Raw genomic sequence first — 24,266 nt, forward strand, 5'->3', positions numbered from 1 at the left:
TTTGGTTAACTAGTTGACTCAAATAGCTCAGAATTATGCAGATGGCATTTAATCTTATGTTATTCAGTGTCTCAAACCATTATCTTCCAAACAGTCAACAATCATTTCGTACAGCTTCTTCTGCCCCCCCCCAAAAAAAATTGCTGTAGTCAGTCATCCCACACGATTTCCAGCGTTGCTTTCTTATGATTATTTTTGCTTCCCTAAGACTAAAGTGTCTTCTCAAAGGAAAGCTCTTTTCTAACATGGAACGGATAAAAGGAATGTGCCATCTACTTTTAGAGACGCAGCTCTCCTCCCCAAAACAAATCCCATCTCTATAAGCTTTCTCTTTAAATACTTAATCCATCTGCATTAGGAGAGAAAGCTGCATATTAGTGTATGCTCTACAACATTTGTGTTTCTTTAAATACACTCTGATTATGTAATTGTCATGCATGTGAATATATGTTAAAACTCCGATTAGTTGAAATTCCACAAGTCCAAATTTTTGATAGAATGGTTTTTGAGCTAGAAATTTGAAGGCAAGTCAAAATGAATTTCAAAAAAGTCTAAACTGATACTAAATCAAAGTCATAGTTTCAATATTTGTTTTTTAAGCGGTGTGTTCTTTTTGTTTCGTATTAAAACTTAACTATATTTGGATTGATTCTTCACTTTTTCCCATAAAAATAGAAATTCTACATATGATACACCTATTTTACAATTTCAAACTAAGTATTTAACAAAATGAATTAAGCTTTAAGAATTTAACAGCTTTGGTCATGCCATATTTTAGTAACAATATATGAAACATATAAATTTTTATTTTACTTTATTATTTTTATTTCTAACAAAGAATATTTTAAACAGCTAGTTATTCCTCATATTATTACAGATAATTTTAAAAATATGGCTCTTTAATAGAGAAATTATTAATGTTAATTTATCTTCAATACAGAAATTATTGATGTTAAAAAGTGTCAGTATTATAGGATTTAGGTTATTTACACACGATTTTATTAGATCACTATACGGATTAGATCAAATGCTGGATTTTACTGGCAAAGAAGTTTAGGAGATGGCTCTATCATTTGGCAAACAGGTTACTCAACAATTTGGTCAATGAGATTTACTTCACGTCAACATTTAAAACAAATATTTCTGAAAGAACGAAATTAGAAGAAAGAACAATCGTTTGTAGAAAATCACTTCAAAGAAGTTACATGTTCTAGGCAAAATATCTGAATGTTCAAACTATAATTTGTAAAGATTTTCACTCGGTGTTGTGTGTCAAATACTCCATCAAATGGGCCTATGTTAATGGAAAAGACATGAGAAATAACATTGCAGGTGAATATGAAAAACAACTATTTTTTCACTTAAAGGCTATATAAATTTAATTTACATCACAGAATATTGCATCGTATCATAAATGGAGAATCCGAAGATGCCTCAATGAAATTTGGTGACGATTCAAGAATTTATACAAAGAAGTTGATGGATAACAGCTAAAAACATTTCAATATTGATAAAACTAGTCTTTTCTTTCATCGCTTGTCTTCAAAACAAGGAGCCTCTGAAGACCATCCTAGTCAAAATCACTTTTATGCAGAGCAAATATTGATGAAATGGAGGATACCTCTATCCATAAGAATATTACAAAAATCAAGATGCTTCAGAAGACTGCAGAACAAATAAAAACCTGTAGATGATTGAGGATATAATTGCAGATTGCCTCAAGAAAACCAAAGGTATTAAAAAAAAGTAATTTTTGCACAAAATTTAGTTTACATTATACTATTAAATTCTTGCAATTTTAAAAAATAAATATTTACGCATACTCTGAAATATGGATAATATTTTAACAATCTTAAAGTAAGATGATAAAATGTAATGATATGTTAATCAATGCCATACTTGTAAAACTGCATAAAGAACTGGAAAATTGTGCAAATATCATACGCAACTCTTCCTAAACTACAATCTCAATTATACAGCTTTCTCACTTATATATCCTTTCTGAAAGATCCATTGAAAGGTATGGTAACTGCATTTCATTATATTTCCTCTTTTAATACATGCAGTTTTCAAATGCATTACGTTGTACACCTGGCCACAAAGTATTTTTTAGAAAGAAATCCAGTTCAAATAAATAAAACAAAATTCCGGAAGCATTTATATTGATAAATATACAGTAAGACCCCGCTTAACGCGGGGGACACGTTCCATCGAAGTAGAGCGTAATGCGAAACAGCGCTAAGCGAGGCTATCTTAACATGTAAATAATGGGGTTAGGGGAAGACGGATAAAAAATGGTTAGGCATTAAATTTAATAATGTTTTTTTAATAAAAAAAAAATCAAACATTTATTTCTTACAAAAATAAAAACGATATAAACGCATATACTTTTAAAAACAAATAAAATTCTCAGTCAGATCATTCAGTCCATTCTGGGTTTCCAATTTTCTGCCTGTTTGTTAAGAAGGCATTATGATAGATTGGCTTAATGGCATATTGCGTTCAATTTCGTCGTCAATCCATATAGACAGTCGTTTTTCCATTTCCTCTATAATGTTATTTCTAGAACGGGTAATTCTAGTTGCAGAGCTTGACGTAGTTGCAGTTGCCGATGACAGTATTTTTTCTTTATTCTTAAGAATTGTCCTTATTGTTGAAGTTGCCAAAATCAATGCAGCACTAATTTGAGATTGACGTTCACCAGAATCTAATCTTCTAATCACTTGCATTTGAGTTTCCAGTGAAATGCTTTTTCTGGTTGCTTTCTTTTCTTGTTTTTTATTATCACCCATGATAAAAACTAAAGATCATAATATTTGTCACTGTATTAATCGTTATAGTATTATACAAATTTAAACTTACAATAATGTCAACAAATGTTTCAAATGATAAAAATGTGTCCACCAAGCAAGAAACACAACTACACTGTTTCGGATATGTTATTTGGAAACCTAGCGCTGAGCACAATTTCGGAGAATCCCCGGGTTGAAATAAAAGAGCGCTAAACGGGGTCTTACTGTACTTAAAAGTATACAGTTTGAATGAATGTATTTGAAGAAATATAATTCAATCAAGCAACTCAAATAATTTACACATAAAAAAATAATAATAATAAAAAAAAAAAAAACCCTGCAGGTCATTTCAGAAAAGGTCCAATCTTACATTAAAATAGGTGTGTTAAAACAGTGCTTTATATAAATCTAAATAAAAAAAAAAAAAAACTAAGTTGCATTATTGAGACATGAAAAATAAAAGTTGAATTTTGGCAACTATGTGTTGTAGAACAGGAGATAAATGAAATTTTTTATTTATTTTAACTCAGTGTGCATTACACAGATTTAAAGATCTTCTATGTGAAAACTTTACAGTTAGCGTTTCTTATTACCTGTCATATAGAATATATTCAATCATTAATCAAATTCTGATTGCAAAGTGCTGCAGGCAATAGTTTTCATAACTTCCTAAACATCAGGTTATAACTCTGGCAGTCCACATTACAGTTTTTGCAGAGTGTGATTTTGAAGGTGATTTAATTACGATTATCAAGATTACCTAAAATTACATATTTTTATAAATTATGAAACACAGATCAATGACAGTGCCAACACTGCTTGACATTAAACACTGTATATTTTTTCTAGTGAAACATGAAAATGAAGACATTCAGATAATTTTAAAACAGACTTGTTACCATGCATTACGATATTGAATTATGTTAAGCATTTTAATAAGCCTAGCTAAATTATGCTTCTGTTTAAATTTCCAAATAGTGTATCAAACTTTATTTAAAAATTTTAAATACTACATTGTTCTTGAGAATTAAAAAATTAATAAGATTCATTTTTAGTTCATATATATATATACACTCACGTTTGTGAAAATTGCAACACCATGAAGGACTTACGCGAGTGAGCTGAAATTTTCAGGAAATGCAAAGTAGCGCATGATATGCAAATGATTAGAATTGCAAATCCGTAGCGCATGCGTATGCTGAGCAGCGCCCTCTGAGCGGCTGATGGATCCGAATAAATAGACGGCTGTAGCGAGGCGTGTATGGTTATCGGTGGTTATCTGCTAGTGGTAAACGTTAACTCAATCTGTACTTATGCCTCGTCGACGAAAGAGAGCGAGATTTGAACAACTTACAGAGTTTGAACGAGGGAGAATCATCGGCCTTCGTAAAGCTGGATTGTTGTATCGTGCAGTAGCCTCTCGTGTGCAGCGTAACAGCAGCACAGTGATGCGCGTTTGGAAGCAGTGGACGGACGAGTGTCAGACAACTCGGAAATCCGGGAGTGGACCCCGAAATGTGACGTCAGCTCGCGATGATAGACACCTGGTCCGCATGGCGTGGACGGACCGTACAGCTTCCTCTAGACAATTGGCAGCACTGTGTTCAATAGCTACAGGTGTTTCATTGTGTGCTTCATCAATTCGTAGACGTCTGCTGCAGTGTGGACTGCACGCACGGACTCCTTTATACAGGATCGCCCTAACGCACGACCATCGCCGCCTGCGGCTACAATGGGCCAATCAGCATAGAGACTGGCGTGCTGATTGGCAGCATGTGGTGTTTTCTGACGAATCCCGCTTTAATTTGTGGTACCATGATGGCCGCATTCGTGTCAGACGCTATGCCGGTGAACGCCACCTTCCGGAGTGCATTATCGAACGCCACAGTGGACGAACACCCGGAGTTATGGTCTGGGGCGCCATAGCATATCATAGACGATCTCAATTGCTACGAATTGTGGGCAATCTGAACAGCAACCGGTATATCCGTGAAGTTCTACAGCCCGAAGCTGTTCCCTTCCTTCAAAGCTTGCCAGGCGCTGTATTTCAACAGGACAATGCCCGCCCTCATACTGCTCGGATTGTTAAATCCTTCTTTGCAGCGCAGCAGGTACAGCTTCTTCCTTGGCCTGCGTGTTCCCCGGATATGTCGCCAATTGAACATGTGTGGGATGTCATTGGTCGGCGTATTGCTCGTGATCCTAGTCCTGTTGCATCTGCAGACGAACTTTGGGTATGCGTACAAACGATATGGAATGCTCTTCCTCAGTCAGACATTCAAACTTTGTTTGACTCCATGCCACGTCGTGTAGCAGCACTTATTGCGGCGCGTGGTGGCCACACAAAATACTGATTCTGATCTCTTGTTCTTGTTTGTTTGCTTTGAACATTTAATCATTTATTTGTACCACTACCACTCAACTGTGTATTAAATTGCATTCAATTATGACGATTCCTTCTTGGTGTTGCAATTTTCACAAACGTGAGTGTATATGGCAGATATAAAATTTTAATCTTAATATAATTTGAAGAAAATGCTGATTAAAACAAAAAATTACAGTGAAACCGTATTTCATTATTTCTTATACATAAACAAATGCAATAGATAAAATGATACAAGCTAAATAAAAATAATAAACTTACCATTAGTGCTTTCAGAAATTTCAAATAATTCTCTCCATACTCCCACAATAGAAGCAATCAAAAAAGGTGCAAATTTATGCTGCCTCTTTAGCAAATCTGCACACAAAACAAGGGGTGCTTTAGTATCATTTATGTGTTTGCACATTTCTGTGTAGACACGACAAATAGAACTCAGACCATAAATATTAAATCTATCCTTTGAAAGCACCAATTCAGGAATAGTTTTCAAAGCAGAAGACACTAATCCATGCAAATGGGGCTTCTTTTTACACTCAATTTCAAACAGGCAGTTCACCATACAATTTTCTACAAAAGGAAGTAAAACATCGACATTACGTTTTGTATTGTAGGCCATCAAAGGATTTCTTCTAGAAGTGAGCAGATGATTTAAAACATGATATAACAGAGTACGGCAGTCTGGTGCATTCCCAGGATTTATCAGTGCATTTTTAAAAGTATGAAGCTCATGCTTAACATGTGTTGCATCAAACTTCAACTTTTCAATGTTCTCCAACACAGCAGTTAATGGATGTTTTTGTTCTTGTACTTCTGTTTTAACTTTAATCTTTCTGTTATTTTTAATGTTAGCCTTTTTCTTATCATTTTTTCCTTTTTTCTTTGCTTTACGAGTAGCTTTTGAAGTTTTGCGTTTTTTATTTTGTTTAGATTCTTTTGGTGAAACAGGTTCTGAATCTTCATTACTATTTTCTATTGCAGTTACAACATTAGTACACTTTTCATCATCAGAATCTTCAGCAATTACTAATGCATCACTATCAGAATTCATATCAGAGTCATTACAAATGGAGCTTGTTTTATTTTTTAAAGTATTATTCAATTTTTTTAAGGTAACATCATTCAGTTTTGTTCGTCCATTACAATTTTTATTTTCAGTATCATTTACAGTCAGTTTAGTGTTAGCCTTGGCCTGAAAAGAACTCACTTCATTATCATTACAAAATGCATCTGAAACAGAAGTATTAATAACTGTATCATCTGTATTGGCCCCATTAGTATTTAGACTTTTTGTATTAACTGCCACTAGTTTCTGCATATTTGTCACACTTACAATGTCCTTCACTTCTTTACTACTACAAAATGTATTTGAAATGTTATTAACTTGCTTAACAACATTACAGATTACATTTTCCACACCATTTTCTACAATCTGCTCTTCTGCACCATTCAGGTGTGCTTCAGATGCACCTGTTCTTTGATGGTCAGGTGAAATTGCAGACAGTGCAGAAACTTTTACTTTGGGAAAATATGAGTTAGTTAACTTGTAATCTGATGCACTGTCATTTTCAGTTAGTTCCATTTTCTCACTTTTATTTAAATTAGAAGCATTTGGCAAAATATCATCACATTTTATTATTTTTAATAATGGAGACCCTAGTTTTTTCCTTCTAAATGCGTTTCCATTAAAATGTGCTACCTTAATAGGAGTATTCTCACCAGAAAATTCATTTATGGTGCCATTCTCAGATTTTTTATGTTTCGCAACTTTATCTTCCCGACATTCTTCAGTATCTGTACTTTCACTAGAAAGTTCATTAAGGTTTCCATTTTCAATTTTTTGACACTCTGCTTCTGACTCTTTATCTTGCTGACATTCTTTAATATTTGCACTTTCATCAAAACTACTATTTTTACAACTAGTTTCAATAAAATTTGTAATTTTATCATTAAAATGTGCAGTTACAGAATGTTCTTTTACTCCTGAAATTGATTCATTTGACACATATTCCTTCGAGTCACAATTTCCATTAACGAGGTTTTCACTTAATGTATGTTCATCATGATTGTGAAAAATACTTATTCTCTGTTCTTCAAACCCATTCTCAATACTTTTCTCACTTGATGCCACATTGCTGGCATCAAACTTTAGTGGGATAGTTGATTTTTGAGCTGTATTATCTTCTGATTCATTTGACACAGTATTAAATTTTTCTACTACTTCTGAAAGAAAGCTAGAAGAATCAAAATGCATTGTGTCATTTTGAAAATTTTCATTTGATGCATCATTTCTAGTCTTGGATAACAAAGATTCCCCATTGTTTTTATTACTGTTTATGCTGGTGACATTGAATATAACATTTTCAACATTTTCACATTTATCAATTTCAGAAATAGATGATTGCTCATCTGACACTAAATGTTCACTTTTATGTTTTAAACCATCACACATATTTTGATGTGCAGTTGCAGACATAGCTTGATTTCCATCAACTAAAACAATTTCTGATTGCACCTCAGAACTAGCATTAGCTTTGGCTACATTACTACAGTTATCATAAGTGACTGCAGGGTACTTTCTGTCCTTTTCCAGCAAAATATTACTCTTTTTATTTCCTGCTCCAAAGTCATTAACATGATGCATTTCTGTACTTGAAGAACTGAATATAAACTCAGTATTCTGTGATTTTTCTTTTAATAATAGTGCTGTTTCATAAACTTGTGTGTCTGTATTCTCTTTTTCACTAGATCCATTGATTACCAAGCTTCCATGCAAACCACTAGATCCATTAGTTTCTGAATTTTCTTGCAAAAATTTTAAACTAGAAACAGATGTTGCTGGAACAAAGATTGCAGGTCTGATTAATTTTTTAGAATCTATCTTTTGTTTCCTACTCTTTTCTTTTTTTGATTTTTTATTTTGACTTGAAAAATTAGGAGATTGCATTTCTGTTTGTAATACTTCATTTTTTGCACTGCTTGTATTTAATACTTTCTTTCTACCTTTTGTGGCATTAATTAAAGTCTGAGTTTCCTGCTTCAAAGGTACTGTACACAATAATGGTTCCTCTTCTTTTACTGCAGTTAAATTTGATTGCTTAAACAAATGTTTTCTAGAACTTGCAGATAACTTTCTTTTCAGTTCAAAAGACTGGCTTGTTTTATTTTCCGTAACTGTTATACTTAGTTCATTACATGCATTCTTATCATCGCACATACCCTCTGACTGCTCAGAATTGTTTTTATAATACTGATGATCATCAAGAGAACTTTCAGGCAGTTTAAAGGGTGGCATCAAAATGGACTTTTTTGTTTTAACATTAATGAGGTTTGTCTGCATTTGTTCATTTGGCAGAATGTTAGTAGCATTAACTAACAGATTATTATCACCAATGCTTTCCTTTTCCCTTGCTTTAATCTGTGAAGCTTTTGTTTTGTGAATTTTCTTAGGTTTACTCAATTTAGTTTTCAGAGGGTCTTTAATTTTAGAACCATTTTTAACTTTAGTAACAGATGGATTACTCTCTTTTGTTTTTTTACTTTTATGCAAATTTTTTTTATGTTTTCTTTTCAAGTGTTTGCTCTCAGAGGATTCTGGGACTTCTGCAAGTAACAGAGGGATCTGATTTTGAATACTAGATGAATTACTTTTTTCCATTTCCTGGTGTAAACCTCTTCTGATCAAATCTTTATCCACAGGGGAATCTGAGTTTTCTGCAGGGAGCATATGATTTTGATTCTGCATTGCAGATACATTAACCTTTCCCATTTTTACATTCTCAGTGGAACCCTTTCTTCTTCTGTGTTTTTTCAACTCCTTGCCCATAAGAGAGTTTTGGGTTTCTGTAGGTGTCAAATGATTTTGAATTTGAATGGATGAATTTATAGGTGAGTCAAATTTCAACTTTCTTTTAATTGGAGATGGACTTTCACATGAACTTGAAACAGCTGAAGTATTGTTTTCCTGCTTTTCACAAGAACTATACTTTTTTGAGTCAGGGAGTTCTTTTTTGACTACAGTACTTTGATGTAATTCAAGAATGTCATTGCTATGATTCATCATGTGTTTCTGATCAACAGGATTATACCACAAACCCACTGAATTACAGGCATTATAATCTACTTGGTCTATATTATTACTTGGTAAAGTATGGTCAGGACTTTCTGTTTTAAATATCCCCATTACTGCATTACTAGTTTCTGTAACATGATTACTATTATGAATAAACATTTCAGTTGAATTTCCAGGTGCTTTTTTTCTGTCATGCACATTTGAAATTTGATCACTCTCAATTCGTTGCCTTTTCCTATCAGATGTTTGAATTACTTCACCTCCTTCCATAACTTCACAGTCAGAACATCTAGTTTGATGATTTGGCATTGATGTCTGAAATGATTGATTTACAGCATGCACTGCATTTGATGGGTTTTCTTCAGAATCATTAAACTTCAGAGTCCAATATACATTCATACTACTAGCATCGACTTCCAGATCAATAGCTTTTGATACATTAAACCCTATTTTTAAATCCCCATTAATAGAGCGCTTACAAGATAAACGGCATAAGCTACTTTCATTTAAATTAGTCTTAGAACTTTCTGAATTAGGGGTTGCAATAGAAAGAGACTGTAAGTATGTATTTGACTGTTCAAGAGATGAATCATTTTGAATATCAAAACCTTCGGATTGTTGATGACAGAAATTATGTCGTTTTGCAGAATTTACAGATGCCTTAGATAAATTTTGGCAGTTACGATATGATGGTGAAAGAACTGAACTATTCCCATTCATTAATGACTGAGATAAATTATGACTGTTATGTGGTAAATCCAAATTATGGGAACTGAGATTTTGTTCCAACTTGCCTAATCTTTTTGAACTTGCATGCTTAGGTGGAGGTGTGGGAGGAAGAGGTGACAGAGGTGCCAAATGTTCAGTCTGCATACAGACCTGCTGTTTCAAACTGTTTAACTCAGAAACTGAAATATCAAGACAATCATCAGAAACATAAGGATCCTCTACAATATTCTTACAACTTTGTAAAAAATAATTCCCAGTGCTTGGTTTCAGTTTTGAAGCAAAAGGTGCTCCTGCAGCAAATTTTACAGGTGTAGAACATTTGGGCTGGATTTCAGATGGAATGTGAGCATCTGAAACGCACTGAAGAACTGTAACAGCAACATTTTTACTCTTTTCTTGAGCAGAATCATTACATGCTCTTCTTACTTCCAGAGATGGACAGATTTCAGAAGCAGAAAGTGTCACTTGATTTGAATCACTATTAGATACATTTGTATGAAGTGTTTCACTTATGCGTGAATGAGGGCTAAAAGCAGAAGGTGCATTTCCTATACCTGAGACATTGTTCTGACCAAATGCATCATCATTAAGCTCTGTTTTCTGAATAAAATCCTGAGTCACTTCAAGTCCATTGTTGTTTTCTGCAAAATATAGAAATAAAATAATAAATGTTATTAGTATTTAAAATGTACATGAAAAACAAAACAAAACATTCTCAAAATAACTGATATAAAGTTTTATTTCTTCCTAAAAAAAGTTCATTAAAAGTTAAAAGGAATCAGATATAAGTTTAAAAAACTCACTTTATATATATACAAAATAACCATAACTAACATTTGTTAAACAGGGTTCATAGCCACATTTTAGTTAAAAAAATAAGCACCTATAAGCACTTTTCAAGCACATTTTAAGGAAAAAATAAGCACCTGTCTAATTACATTATACACAACTGCATAACCTTAAAAGAAAAATTAGATTTGTAATTTAAAATATGAGCAATGTAATATTTATTACGAGAATGAGCATTACCTCAACAATGAAAAACAATTTTTTATTTTTTTTTTATTTATTTTTTTTTTATGACAGTTCAATTTACAGAATTAGTTTACAATGAGAGAAAAAAGACTATGCAGAACTAAACTACAGGGGTTGGACAAAAATATGGAAACACCTTTAAAAAACATGCTTCTTTGCTTAATATGGTGTAGGAAACCCGTTGGCATCCAAAACAGCTTGCAGTCTTCTTGGAATGGATAAATACAGTTCCTGTATGTTTGCCAAGGGAATATTATACCATTCTTCCTGCAAAACGGTGGCAAGTTCAGATAACGATGTTGGCGGTGGATAACGAGAACGAACTTTCCGTTCCAAAGTAGACCACAAAGGTTCGATAATATTCAGGTCTGGTGACTGTGGTGGCCAGGGGAGATGGGACAACTCATCCTTGTGCTCAGAAAACCAGTCCTGGACAATGTGAGCTGTGTGAACAGGGGCTTTGTCGTCTTGGAAGACACCATCACCATCGGGGAACAAAGTTTGTACCATGGGATGAACTTGATCGACCAAAATGTTCACATAAGTCTTGGCAGTCATGTGCCCTGACACAGTTATCATGGGGCTAGCAGAGAACCACAATATGGCTGCCGAAACCATAACAGAACCCCCGCCATGTTTCTCTCTTGGCAACAAGCAGTCTGTACTATAGACTTGAGATGGCGTTCTCCAGACGTAAACTCAGCCAGAAGTGGGAAACAATGTGAAAGAAGACTCATCAGACCATATTACTCGCTTCCACAGCCATATAGTCCAGGCTTTATGACTTAAACACCACCTTTTCCTGTTACGAGCATTAGCATCACTGATGAGTGGCTTCTCAATTGCAGCACGGCCAGCAATTCTCTGTTTATGAAGCTCCCTTCTAATTGTTTTGGTACTCACAGGGTTCGGTAACACAACATTCATTTCAGCAGTAACTTTTGCAGCTGTGGTCTTCTTAGTTTTCGTCACAATTGCCCTTAATGATCGTCTGTCACGATCACTCAGGACACACTTTCGTCCGCTCTGTGATTTAGCAGATGATGTTTTTCCGCTTTTCAAATATGTGGAATAAATCTTCGATACAGTACCTCTTGAAACACTAGACACCTCGGCTACCTTGCTTACAGAAGCACCTACCATACGTGCTCCAACAATTTACCCACATTCGAAGTCTGTTAACTCTGACATAATGCAATGACAACCTCACATAACAGTACTCCGACAACAAATGAACTGTTTAGCACATTTACGAAGTTGTATAGGTGGCGTCAGTAGTCAAAAACGCCAGCACCACCTACATATTTCATTAAAATTGTTAAGTTAGAATATAGCGCCACCTATTGGATAGGGAGAGAAACTCTCACTTGGCCATCTGGATTCGGCTAAGCAACATGCCAGAGCATGTATTAGATCTGAATAGTTAATAACTGTAAATAAATTAGTTAGTTCTTTTGCTATACAGTCCACTTATTAGTTTAGAATCATAGTCCATGGTCAGCAGAGCCGGAGAAGTGAACAAAATGCTGGCATTAGATAGAAACAAAACTTCGTTAAAAGCGAAACTAACTAGGTTAGAAAATGTAGTGAAGGAATATGATGATAGTTCGAATAAGAATGAAATTCAAATAAAGTATAGATCGCTACAAAGCATTCAAATGAATATTAGAATCTTGAGGATTAGATATTTCGAAAGCGTTGATGAAAAAGATGTCACAGACATCGATGAAGAAATCGCCGAAATGGAAGAAAGAACGGAAGTTCTAGAGGTAAGAATTATGGAAATTCTATCATCTATAGCACATTCTGAAAATGAAAATGATTGTAGTAAATTTGATCCTAAAGTACACATACGTTTGCCAGAATTACCAATTCCTAAGTTTTCTGGTAAATATACCGAATGGAATAATTTTAAGATTCAATTCGAAAACATCATAGCGAATAACACGCAATTAACAGAAGTTCAGAAACTCTACTATTTAAAGGCTGCATTAATTGATGAAGCAAAAAATCTTGAAACTGTTGATGATACTTTTAGTTCTCTATTTAAAGCTCTTCAAGATAGGTATGAAAATAAAAGAATATTAATTGAGACGCATATAAAGTCAATAATGGATTTACGTACTTTAACATTCGAATCGTCTAAAGGAATAAGATATGTAATAGATAATGTTACTAAAAACGTTAGGGCTTTGAATGTTTCAAAATATGAGAAAAATAATTTATCGGATATTCTGTTATTAAATATCGTACTTCAGAAACTAGATTTCGAAACGCGCAAACAATTTGAACTAAGCATTAATGCTACGGAAGTTCCTACGTTTGATGAATTAATTTCGTTTTTAGAGAAAAGATGTCAGTTATTGGATAACATTAACCGTAGTATTAATAAAATGAAATATCCGTTAGAAAAAAGTTCGAAATCAAAGGCTCTGATGGTTAAAACCAATAGTGTTTTGATTTGTGTTATATGCAAAAATAATAATCATCCACTGCATAAATGTGATTCATTTTTGAAATTAAATCCAAATCAAAGATATGAAATAGTTAAAACCCATAAATTGTGTCTAAACTGTCTCAGTAACGAGCATTTAATCGCAAAATGCAATTCTAAGTTCAGATGTTCGGAATGCCATAAAAAACACCATTCATTAATGCATCGCCTGCTCAGAAATGGCGCCATTCAACATAAGTTAGACAAAACAAAAACGGAAGCAAGGAGTGACGAAATTATAAACAAGAACGCAGATGTCTCTAATAAAAATCAATCAAGTTGTCTTTTGACACGCAGAAAAAACGTGTTATTGGCGACTGCAATAATATATATTTTCAATTCCGAAGGAAAAAGAATCCCAGTTCGTGCAATACTTGATAACGGCAGCATGAGTTGTTTCCTGTGTGAAGGAGTTGCTAATTTGTTAAATTTAAAGACGGAAAGAATTTATGCATCTGTATCCGGAATTAATGAGAACGTTATAAATATTAATTATCAACTAGATGTACAGATTTCGAATAAGGATTTAACATATGTAAGATCAGTTAATTGTTTAGTTATTTCTAAAATAACCAATGTAATTCCATCAAGGTGTTTATATGTGCAGTCATTAAATATTCCCATTGATATTGAATTAGCGGATCCGCAATTTGGAACACCTAACAAAATAGATATGTTACTAGGGGCCGAATTGTTCTTTGAGATTTTAAAAGAAGGAAAATTTCAATTAGAAAATCAACCGTTGATATTTCAAGAAACAGTTTTTGGATATATCGCATCTGGTGCATGCAAGAGTGACTCAGAAGTAAATTATTGTGGTTTAGTTCTAAATAGTGAAGAAAGAGTTGAAGAAATTTTGCAAAGATTTTGGGAAGTTGAATCCATTGAAAATATCGAGGATGCTTTGAGTGAAGAAGAAAAATACTGTGAAGAACATTTCAAGCGTACTCACTATAGACAAAATGATGGAAGATACGTAGTTCAGTTACCCATAAGGGAAGGTATAGAATTAGGAGAATCGAAAACGCTGGCTGAGAAAAGATTGCATCAAGTGTGGAATCGACTAGAAAGTGATTCGAATATGAAAACATTATATAAGAATTTTATTAAAGAATATAAGGATCTAAATCAATTATCTTAGTCATCATGGAGTTTATCAGCCAGAGAAAGCCTCTACCAAGCTTCGCGTTGTGTTTAATGCATCCGCGGCTACTAGCAATGGAAAGTCACTGAACTCAATATTAATGAAAGGGAGAATACCTCAAGAAGATTTATTTTCTATTATTATTAGATTTCGAAAGTACAACTATGCATTAGGAGCTGATGTTCAGAAGATGTACAGACAAATACTTATTGAACCATCTCAACGAAACCTGCAGTTGATCTTGTGGAAGGAATCAGTTGGTAGTCCTGTGCAGACTTACCGTCTAAGGACTGTAACATACGGAACAGCAAGTGCACCATTCCTAACAAGGGTCCTGAAGCAGTTAGCAATGGATGAAGCGACAGACTTTCCTCATGCCTCAAGAACCATACTGAAGGACTGTTACGTGGACGACATTATTACTGGAGCTAATACGATGCAAGGAGCCAAGGAGTTGCAGGCACAGTTAACCTGTCTTCTAGAACGTGGTGGAATGCAGTTACACAAATGGTGTTCAAACAATCCAGAACTATTGAAGAATAAAGAAAGTGCTACTCAGGATTACTCCTTTCAAGTTACGGATAAGCCTCAGATTACAAAAGCCTTAGGAATGTCATGGAATACGTCTACAGACTGTTTTTCTTACGATCTAAAGGTACCTGACTTTGAAGAAACAGGCACGAAAAGAGATGTCTTATCAACGATAGGTCGCCTGTTTGATCCGTTAGGTTTAATTGGACCTGTTACAACAAAAGCTAAAATATTTCTACAAAAACTTTGGCTTCTAAAATTAAATTGGAATACACCTCTTCCTAAAAATTACTTTGAAGAATGGAAGGAATTTCTGCATAGTCTAAAAATAGTCAACGATTATCGCATCCCTAGATTTGTTCTAACCAATGGATTACAACAAATAGACATTATAGGATTCTGTGATGCTAGTCAGAAAGCCTATGGTGCTGCAATTTATGTGAAATGTATGTCATCTTCAAATGAATGTTCATCAAGACTTCTGTGCAGCAAGTCTCGTGTGTCACCTTTGAAGTCAATTACCATTCCTCGTTTGGAACTTTGTTGGTAAAACTAATGAAAAAAATATTAGAGGCTATTCAGCTACCTATTGTCAAGGTGTATTACTTCACTGATTCGTCAATAGATTCGTCATGGATTAAGAAGGAACCTTATCAACTAAATACATTTGTTGCTAATAGAGTATCTGTTATTCGAAGCATGACTGCGGTTCATGAGTGGTACCATGTTAGCACTCACAATAATCCAGCTGATTTAATATCACGTGGAGCTGAACCTAAAGATCTTCTTCATAATGATTTATGGTGGTATGGACCAACTTTCTTGACTAAGGAGAGGTTTTTGACTAATCCTTGTGAATTAATTTCATCTGATATGGATGATGTGGAATACGTCAAAGAACTCAAACTTAAGGATAATGACTTAGTTAATCTAAATGTGAACTCTAATTCCCTTGTTTTAGATCATATTCTTAACATTAGTAATAACTATATTCGTATTATTCGTGTATTAAGTTTTGTTTGTAGATTTATAGCCAATTGTAAGGGAAAACATTTAATAGGTTCTCTAACTGTTAAAGAATTGGATGACGCTGAGAAAATCATTATCAGGTATGTACAGTTACAGTATTTTAGCAAGGATATTCTGTCTTTAAAAAATAAGAATTGTGTTTCTTCCAAAAGTAAGTTAAAATTTTTATGTCCATTTCTAGATAATGATTCTCTTCTGAGAGTAGGAGGCAGACTTGCCAATAGTAATCTTAATTACAACCAAAAGTTTCCTTATGTAATGCCAAAAGATCATGTATTTACTAGATTAATTTTTCAGTATTACCATGTTAAATATTTACATCTTGGTGCTCAAGCACTATTGCATCAGGTTCGTAGTAAATTTTGGGTTATTAATGGTCGAGATGTAGCTCGAAAGGTTGTACATGAATGTGTAACATGTTTTAAGGTTAAACCAACTGTATGTGAACAACTTATGGGAAATTTACCTAGTGAGAGAGTTAAGCCAGGGTTTGTATTTAATACTTGTGGACTCGATTTTTCTGGTCCATTCCTCATCAAGTATAAAAATCAGAGAAAGGGTAATTATGCAAAAGTGTACGTTGCTATATTCATTTGTTTAGCTACTAAAGCAATACATTTAGAGGTAGTAACTGATTTAACCACAGATTCATTACTTGATACTTAATAAAAGATTTATTGCTAGACGTGGAAAATGTAATACCATAATGTCAGATAACGGTACTAATATGGTTGGTGCAAAATCAGAACTGAAAAAATTGCATAGTTTAGTCCTTAAATCTAATTCTGATATAGCAGATTTCTTAACATCTGAAGGTATAAATTGGAAACTAATTCCACCTAGAGCACCAAATTTCGGTGGTTTATGGGAAGCAGGTATTAAGTCATTTAAATACCATCTTCAGCGTACAATCAGCAGTTATACATTAACTTTAGAAGAATTTTGGACTGTAGTCACACAGATTGAAGGTATTCTCAATTCTCGTCCAATTTTACCTTTATCGACAGATGCAAATGACTTTGAAGCCTTAACGCCAGGTAATTTTTTAATTGGATGTTCCATTACTTCATATCCTGAACCAGATTTGTCTCATCTTACAGATAACAGACTTTCTAAATGGCAAGTTATTACCAAGTTTATTCAAGTTATTTGGAAACGTTGGCAAACTGATTATTTAAATCATCTACAACAACGCACCAAATGGTTTATTAATAAAGAAAATTTAAAGGCAGGTATGTTAGTTGTGTTAAAGGAAGATAATCTTCCGGCATTTAAATGGTCTTTAGCAAGAATTCTAGAAGTTTTACCTGGTAAAGATAATAAGGCCAGAGTTGTTAAAGTGAAAACATCAAATGGTGTGTATATTCGATGTATTAGTAAAATTTGTTTATTACCTATCAAGGATAATAATGCTTAGTTTACATTATTATGTTCTTATTGAAAATTGTGCTTTACATTAAAATGGAATTGTTTAAAGAATAAGTTCGATTGTAGCATAGTGAATGTTTATGTTCTTAAAATGTTACATTATTTTATATTATATTCATGATGAAAGATTATCTATTAGCTTTCATATTGTATTGTAGAATTAGTTGTTCTTGATTGGTTAAATTGTATGTTTGTTTGTAATTTACATGTTGAAATTTGTAATTTCAACGGGCGGCGGCATGTTAAGTTAGAATATAGCGCCACCTATTGGATAGGGAGAGAAACTCTCACTTGGCCATCTGGATTCGGCTAAGCAACATGCCAGAGCATGTATTAGATCTGAATAGTTAATAACTGTAAATAAATTAGTTAGTTCTTTTGCTATACAGTCCACTTATTAGTTTAGAATCATAGTCCAAAAATCAATCTTTCTTTTCAAACATGCACTTCACAAGGTGTTTCCATATTTTTGTCCATCCACTGTATATTACAAAATTTAATGATGATATTTCAGTTGAAAATATAGAAAATAAATAATAATAAGCCATAATAATTGTATACAAGTTCACCACAGTCGATCCATCGGCCTGGAAATGTCCCACCCAAGTAATTGCGGACCCGCATGTTGTTATGGGCTTTTGCACCATCATGCTGGAACCACATGCAATCACAAACAACAACCGGTACATCCTGCAGCAATTCTGGTAGCACCTCTTGCAAAAAAATGTGATAACATAAGCCTTTTGTACGTTCAGGTAACAGGTATGGGCCTATGAGATAGTCGCAATGACGTGTGCAATGTGGATTGTTGCCCACACGTGCATGAAGTGGCTATTGGAGATGCTGTCCTGTGAGAAAGTTGCCTCGTCCGTCAATAGCAAATCCGATGGGAAATCTGCCTGTGCTGCACACTGCTGCAAGAACCAATGACAGAAATGAACTTGAAGTGGGTAATCTGTCTCTTGCAAGGCTTGGACTCTCTGCAAATGGTATGAGTGCAAAGCATTTTCATGCAAAACTCTCCAAACGGTGGAATGACTCAGCTGCAGACAACGTGCAATAGCTCTTGTACTTATCTGAAGTGATTCATACACAATGTTTAAGATGGATTCTTCAATGCAAGGTTGTTGTGCACTTCTTCTTCCACTCCTACTGTCAGAGGTGGCTTCAAATGACCTGTTTTCACACACAGACCGAGGCAACCTCTCAAACATTGTGTGCTTCGGCATACATCTGGTCGGAAACCGTTCCTGGTACAACTGTAGCGCTGCTCTGCCGTTCCAATTAGCAGCACCATACATGAGATGCATGTCAGCTTTTTTCCCTGTACGTAAACTCACCCATCATGCTCAACATCACAGTTGCGAAAGATCCTCTGATGCATCAGATCGTGGTTTGTCCGGTTTACTACCGCCCTCTATCGCTGCATTGCCAGCCAATCACAGCTGTAGTTCCAATTACTGTTCGTGTTCCCTTTTTTGAACATTTATTGTGAATACTGTATTGCTGCAAAGAAGCACTTTGCGTTGATTTTGTACATAAACACATTTTCCTCTCGTGTCTTTTTTTTTTTTTTTTTTTTTTTGTGCGTGTGTTCCTGTCTTAACCCATCGCGTTAAACTCTACATTTTTATACAAAAAATGCATGTTTTAGTTCCACCACCACTCCAAGTTTGTCCCATGATCTATGAAACACCCTGTATACAATGAAGAGCCAAAATATTACGACCACCTACAAAATAATGCACTGCATGACCTTTGGCCTGCAAAACAGCTGCAAATCACCTTGGCATGGATGCCAAGTTCTTGGTAAATGATTGGAGACAGGTTGTATCAAATGTATAAGCAGCTGTCATGCAGAGTCGAGGTATTCCGACATGGTGCTCTGAGCTGCCACTCCATGACATCCCAGATGTGCTCTATTCGGTTAAGATCCCGTGAATTACGTGCCAGGACATTAATTGGAATTCATCCTTATGCTCCTTGAACCACTGCCGCACAATTCGAGCCTTGTGGCATTGGGTGTTATCCTGCTGGAAAATTCCATTTCCAGCTGGGAAGAGAGACACCGTGTAAGGGTGCAAATCATTCGCAGTTACATTCAGATAGTCTACAGCCTTCATGGTCTATTCTACCACAACTAAGGCTGCTATCACATGTCGGTTTGTTTCGAAAGAACAACTGTTTGGAACAATTTTTCTGCTTTGTCACAACAGCCAATCACCACAGCTCGCTTTGGGGTTAACACAGAAGAAGCTGGTTCTCCATTACAAACAAGCTAACAGCATTCGGCGCTGATAGCTGATTGGTTGAAAACGAACAACTTGCAACTTTTTTCGAAAGGAAGGAAAAAGTCACACGTCTTTCTTTCAATAGTAAACCAGGCAGAAAAATTGTCCAAAACAGTTGTTCGTGTGAAACAAACGCTGTGTGATATGGGCCTAAGGGTACCCATAAACAGCCAATGAGAACATCCTTTAAAGCATAATACCACTACTCCATGATTCACCCAACCAGGCAGCTGCCAACTTATGCATGGCCCAGTCTCGATGCTCTATGGCCCACTGCAGGCATAGCTGACAATGATGCTCAGTCAACAAAGGCACACGAGCTACACAGTCCGATATCCAACAGTGTCCGCTGAACTGTGTTTTCCGAAACATTTGTACTTGGACCTGCAGTGTATTGTGCTGTCAGATAAGCCACTGTCTGGCACCAATTTTACTGTATCAAGCAAGACAGTCTCTGATGTCCTTTTCCTTTGATGACGTGTAGACATGCAACACCTAGGCGTCTACTGCTGGTTTCACCCATGGAAAGCAGTAGACACCATGCAGTTCAATAAAAGCATGCATAGCACTAAGACTGAAGCAGTGCCCCCAGGCTTTGGTCTTTAGAGGGGGTGTTTTTTTTTTTGTTTACATCTAAAGCACCCTTGACAGCGCTTTGATAGTATTTCCACACTTGAAAGTTTCACACAAATAAAAAATTGGAGACACTTCTGCATAAAAGAAACATTCATTGTTGGATGGATAATGGAAATTTATATAGTTCAGTGGCATTTATGCAAAAATCCCACCTTGGCTATTTTTCAATAACTTGCAACAGCAATTTTGATTAGGAATTTGTTTTATAAAATTCTAAGCTACTGGGCTACAAAAATATAGATTTTTAGCAAATATGTTTTGTATAAAGAATGAAAAATACCTTATGGTACCTTCAAAATATTGCAAAAATAAAGCACATTTTAAACCTCAATTTCCTTATAACTAAGTGATATAAGCACAAAAATTTGCATACTTTAAATGCTCTTGATAGAACATTCGAACATTTGAAACTTTTATTTTATTTTCCAAATATCAAAATGTTTTAAATGAAGTACATTTTAGTCATCCACATACTAATGTAACATGATACTTTTATATAACAGAAAAATAACCACTCTGGGTTTGCATATCTTAACTGAAAAATGAAATTACCATGAAATTCTGTAATCCTTGTCGAAACTAATAAATATATAGAAAGATATGCTAATAAGTTAACTTTTCCATTGCTTGTAACCACACATTTGAGTAAAACTGTATACAGAAACACCTGCAAATTTGGAGGAAGTACCATGTGTGGTCAAGATGATGTGACCATGTGAACCTGCCACATCATTAAGATAGCATGAATGCATGTAATTTTCATTCAATTTATATTTATACATATTTCTTATGTAAAAATTTCTGATGTATGCTAAATTATTGCAGATTACTTTACTTGAAAAATATAGTGTATGCACCGAAATTAAAGATTTGCGTATGACGAAAATGAAAAAAATTATATATACATATATATATTTATGCATATGTTTGTAAAATGCATGTACTTGCCTTTAACAAAATGCAAAATATTTATTAAATTACTTATAAATGTTTTTGGAAATGAAGGATTTACTCATTCATTAACTCTTGCAAATGTTTCTATGAAGAAAAACATATCTAAATTTATAATGATTATAAATATTATTTAAATATATAATAACCTTATAAGGTATTTTCTCCCTTCTTTCAGCATGCCTTCATAGTGTAATGGTAGCACGCTCGGCGTGTATTCGAGAGGTCTCGGTTCGAGTCCCAGCGAGAGCATTGCTCATTTTTCACGTCATCCTGTGCTTCAAAATAACCTATTGACTCTACAACCTTCACACTTAATTGTAAACATAAATTGAAATTTGTTGAGAAATATGTTTATAAAACAATTTAAGCAAGAACTGTTTCTACTGGAAAGTAGTCTGTTAAAAGGTGTTGTTAAGCAATGTCTATGAGATGCATATTTAAAGTAGTAAAGAAGAATTTTGAGAATAGGTACTGTTGAAATTAAGGGTAAATTTTTGATAAATATTATTAAAGAATTATTTCCTTACATTATATAATAAATCAGTTACAAATTTTAAATAATATTAAGGAAAAAACTTTTTTTAATTCCCTTTCAGAAATATTCATAGAAAGTTGCCGTAATTTCCGGAAGAAACGCCGCGGCGTTTACATGTTTAAAACTTAAATTTTCAGCGGGTGCGGCGTTTAGGTGCACTAAAAATAAAATATTTCCTATGATGGTCATTGTACATAGTTTGGATGGCCTTGTCATTGTGCATAGATTGGTGCTGTTCCCACACAAAAGACCACTCAGTTGCTTTTTGCAAACTTTATTTTGTTTACGTTCTCTCCCTTGAACAGACCTACATGCCTTATTCACCCTAAACGAGATCTCAGAACAATAACATTCTTCCCCCTTTCAAATCAACATTCTCATCAGTTTGAATAGTCTCTCTCCTCTGCCATTCGATGAATCTTCCAGGACCCATCCTCTTTCCACCCCTGCCTTTTCTGCAATTTTTTTCAAAGGCAGACACGACTCCACCTGCCTTGCAATAACGAACTCTGACGTATTTCCCCTTCAGCATGAACAGATTTTTCTTGGCATTCTGCCAAATACAGATCCCATCAGTTAGGGTACAAGTACTTGTTGGATAGTTTTTAATTAGGGAGCGGAAAATTTTTGAAAATGTCTCTAAACGGCACAGAAGCTATACATTTTTTACCTTTAATTTATTTTTGAGTTATGGTTTCATTTCATGCATTTTTCTTAACTGGTATGTCATATATCAGGACTTAGGTTGAGTTTTTGCATCTATACGGCCCACGACGATGTCACGCGCAATTTAATCTATTGCGGCATTTCTGTGTAATTTAAATTTTTTTCCCGCCATTTTTTCCGAGTGCGGCGTTTACGCTGATGCGGCCTTTCTTCCGGAAATTACGGTAAGTACATGGAAATCAACAGCAATATTTCACATATTTCACTATTAAAATAAAAGGTACTCTAATTTGAAATGAACTGAGCAGAGCATTAAATATAAAGTGACTCTAATTTTTGATTTAAGGGATACCTCAGAAGTTAAAAAATCATCTCATATTTTAGAAAATATTTCAGAAAAAAGCTATGTAAACAGAAAAGAAACTGCTTTTAATGGCAAGTCACTGAATGTTTTGGTCTCCACGAGGGGTGCGCCTCTGCTTCAAAGCAATGCATGGCAAAAAAATCGGTTAAGGCCTCTTCTTGTACTTCCTACCTCTATGGTTTCACCATCATTTATCCACTTTGCATAAATACTAACAATGGCAGATCATAAACAACCTACCAGTTATGCAGATTCAGAGATACTCGTTCAAAGTCTTCGGGCCATTACAATCTGCCCTCTATCAAATTCGCTTGGATCAGCTACCTTTCCCATTACTCACAAAAGTAAGCACAAAAATGATTCCTTACCTTCTCCAGCAGATACTGCTACACTAGGTGTGTTTGGCGGTAGATTTGAAAGCTCACATTTTATCTTATATTTTCCTAAATAGACTGTGTTATCATATTGGTTAAGAGCACCAGATTGCATTTTTATCAATGTTTTGCATTTATGTGAAGATATCAGTGTTTAAATTTTCTGTTTGTGGCTGGACTGGAAAGGAAAGCCAATATTTACATTTGAGCATAGACTGTACTGTATGTTTTAAATGCATTTATTGTGTTGCTTAAGTGCTCCGTGTTTGCATTTTTTATCAATGCTTTGTATTTGTACGCACTGCTTTTAAAAGTATGAGAGTTTAAAAATTCTAACTGCAATTAGGCTTAACAAAGAGGACAATGTTTACAGTTAAGCAAGTTGGAGTGAAAGTGAATTTGGTCACTTAGTTTTGCATTTGACTTTTTTCCTTGAGAGTGTTTTCAGCGTAATCTGCCTGCTCGGCAAATTTTTGAAAATTAGCTGAAATTAACTCCAGAAGTGATTTTTCGTGTTTTGAGTTATTTACACTCCATGTGAGTACTGAACTTTGTATTTTTATACTTGTGCAGTTGTGAACATTTTGTTGGTGTGTATGTACTTTTAAGAAATTATGTGCTAGATTTTATTGTTATTGTTTATTGCATTTCACCACAGCAAATTTATTTTGCAAGTGGTTAATACATAAAATGGGTTCTAAAAATGGTGAAATTCTTCAAGCGGTTGTGAATAAGAATAATGTTACTAGTTATCAAAGTGATTTGAATGATGTAATACCTCAAAGAGATGTAATAGTGCAAAATGAAAACTT

The 24,266-nt window shown here is 34.5% G+C and overlaps 1 protein-coding gene across 2 annotated transcripts in view; it reads right to left on the reverse strand.

The window, feature by feature from the left end:
- The window catches only part of LOC118202775 (uncharacterized), a 108,045-nt gene that overhangs the window by 38,795 nt on the left and 44,984 nt on the right, over nt 1-24,266 (reverse strand). For both annotated transcript variants that reach the window (XM_085819498.1, XM_085819497.1), the window contains exon 12: nt 5,437-10,614. In XM_085819498.1, coding sequence (XP_085675624.1) covers nt 5,437-10,614 — 5,178 coding nt within the window. The remainder of the gene's footprint in view (nt 1-5,436; nt 10,615-24,266) is intronic.

This window comes from Stegodyphus dumicola, chromosome 6, assembly GCF_044657685.1.
Source record: "Stegodyphus dumicola isolate Sdum_Otavi_A_Nest chromosome 6, ASM4465768v1".
Lineage (NCBI taxonomy): Eukaryota > Metazoa > Arthropoda > Arachnida > Araneae > Eresidae > Stegodyphus > Stegodyphus dumicola.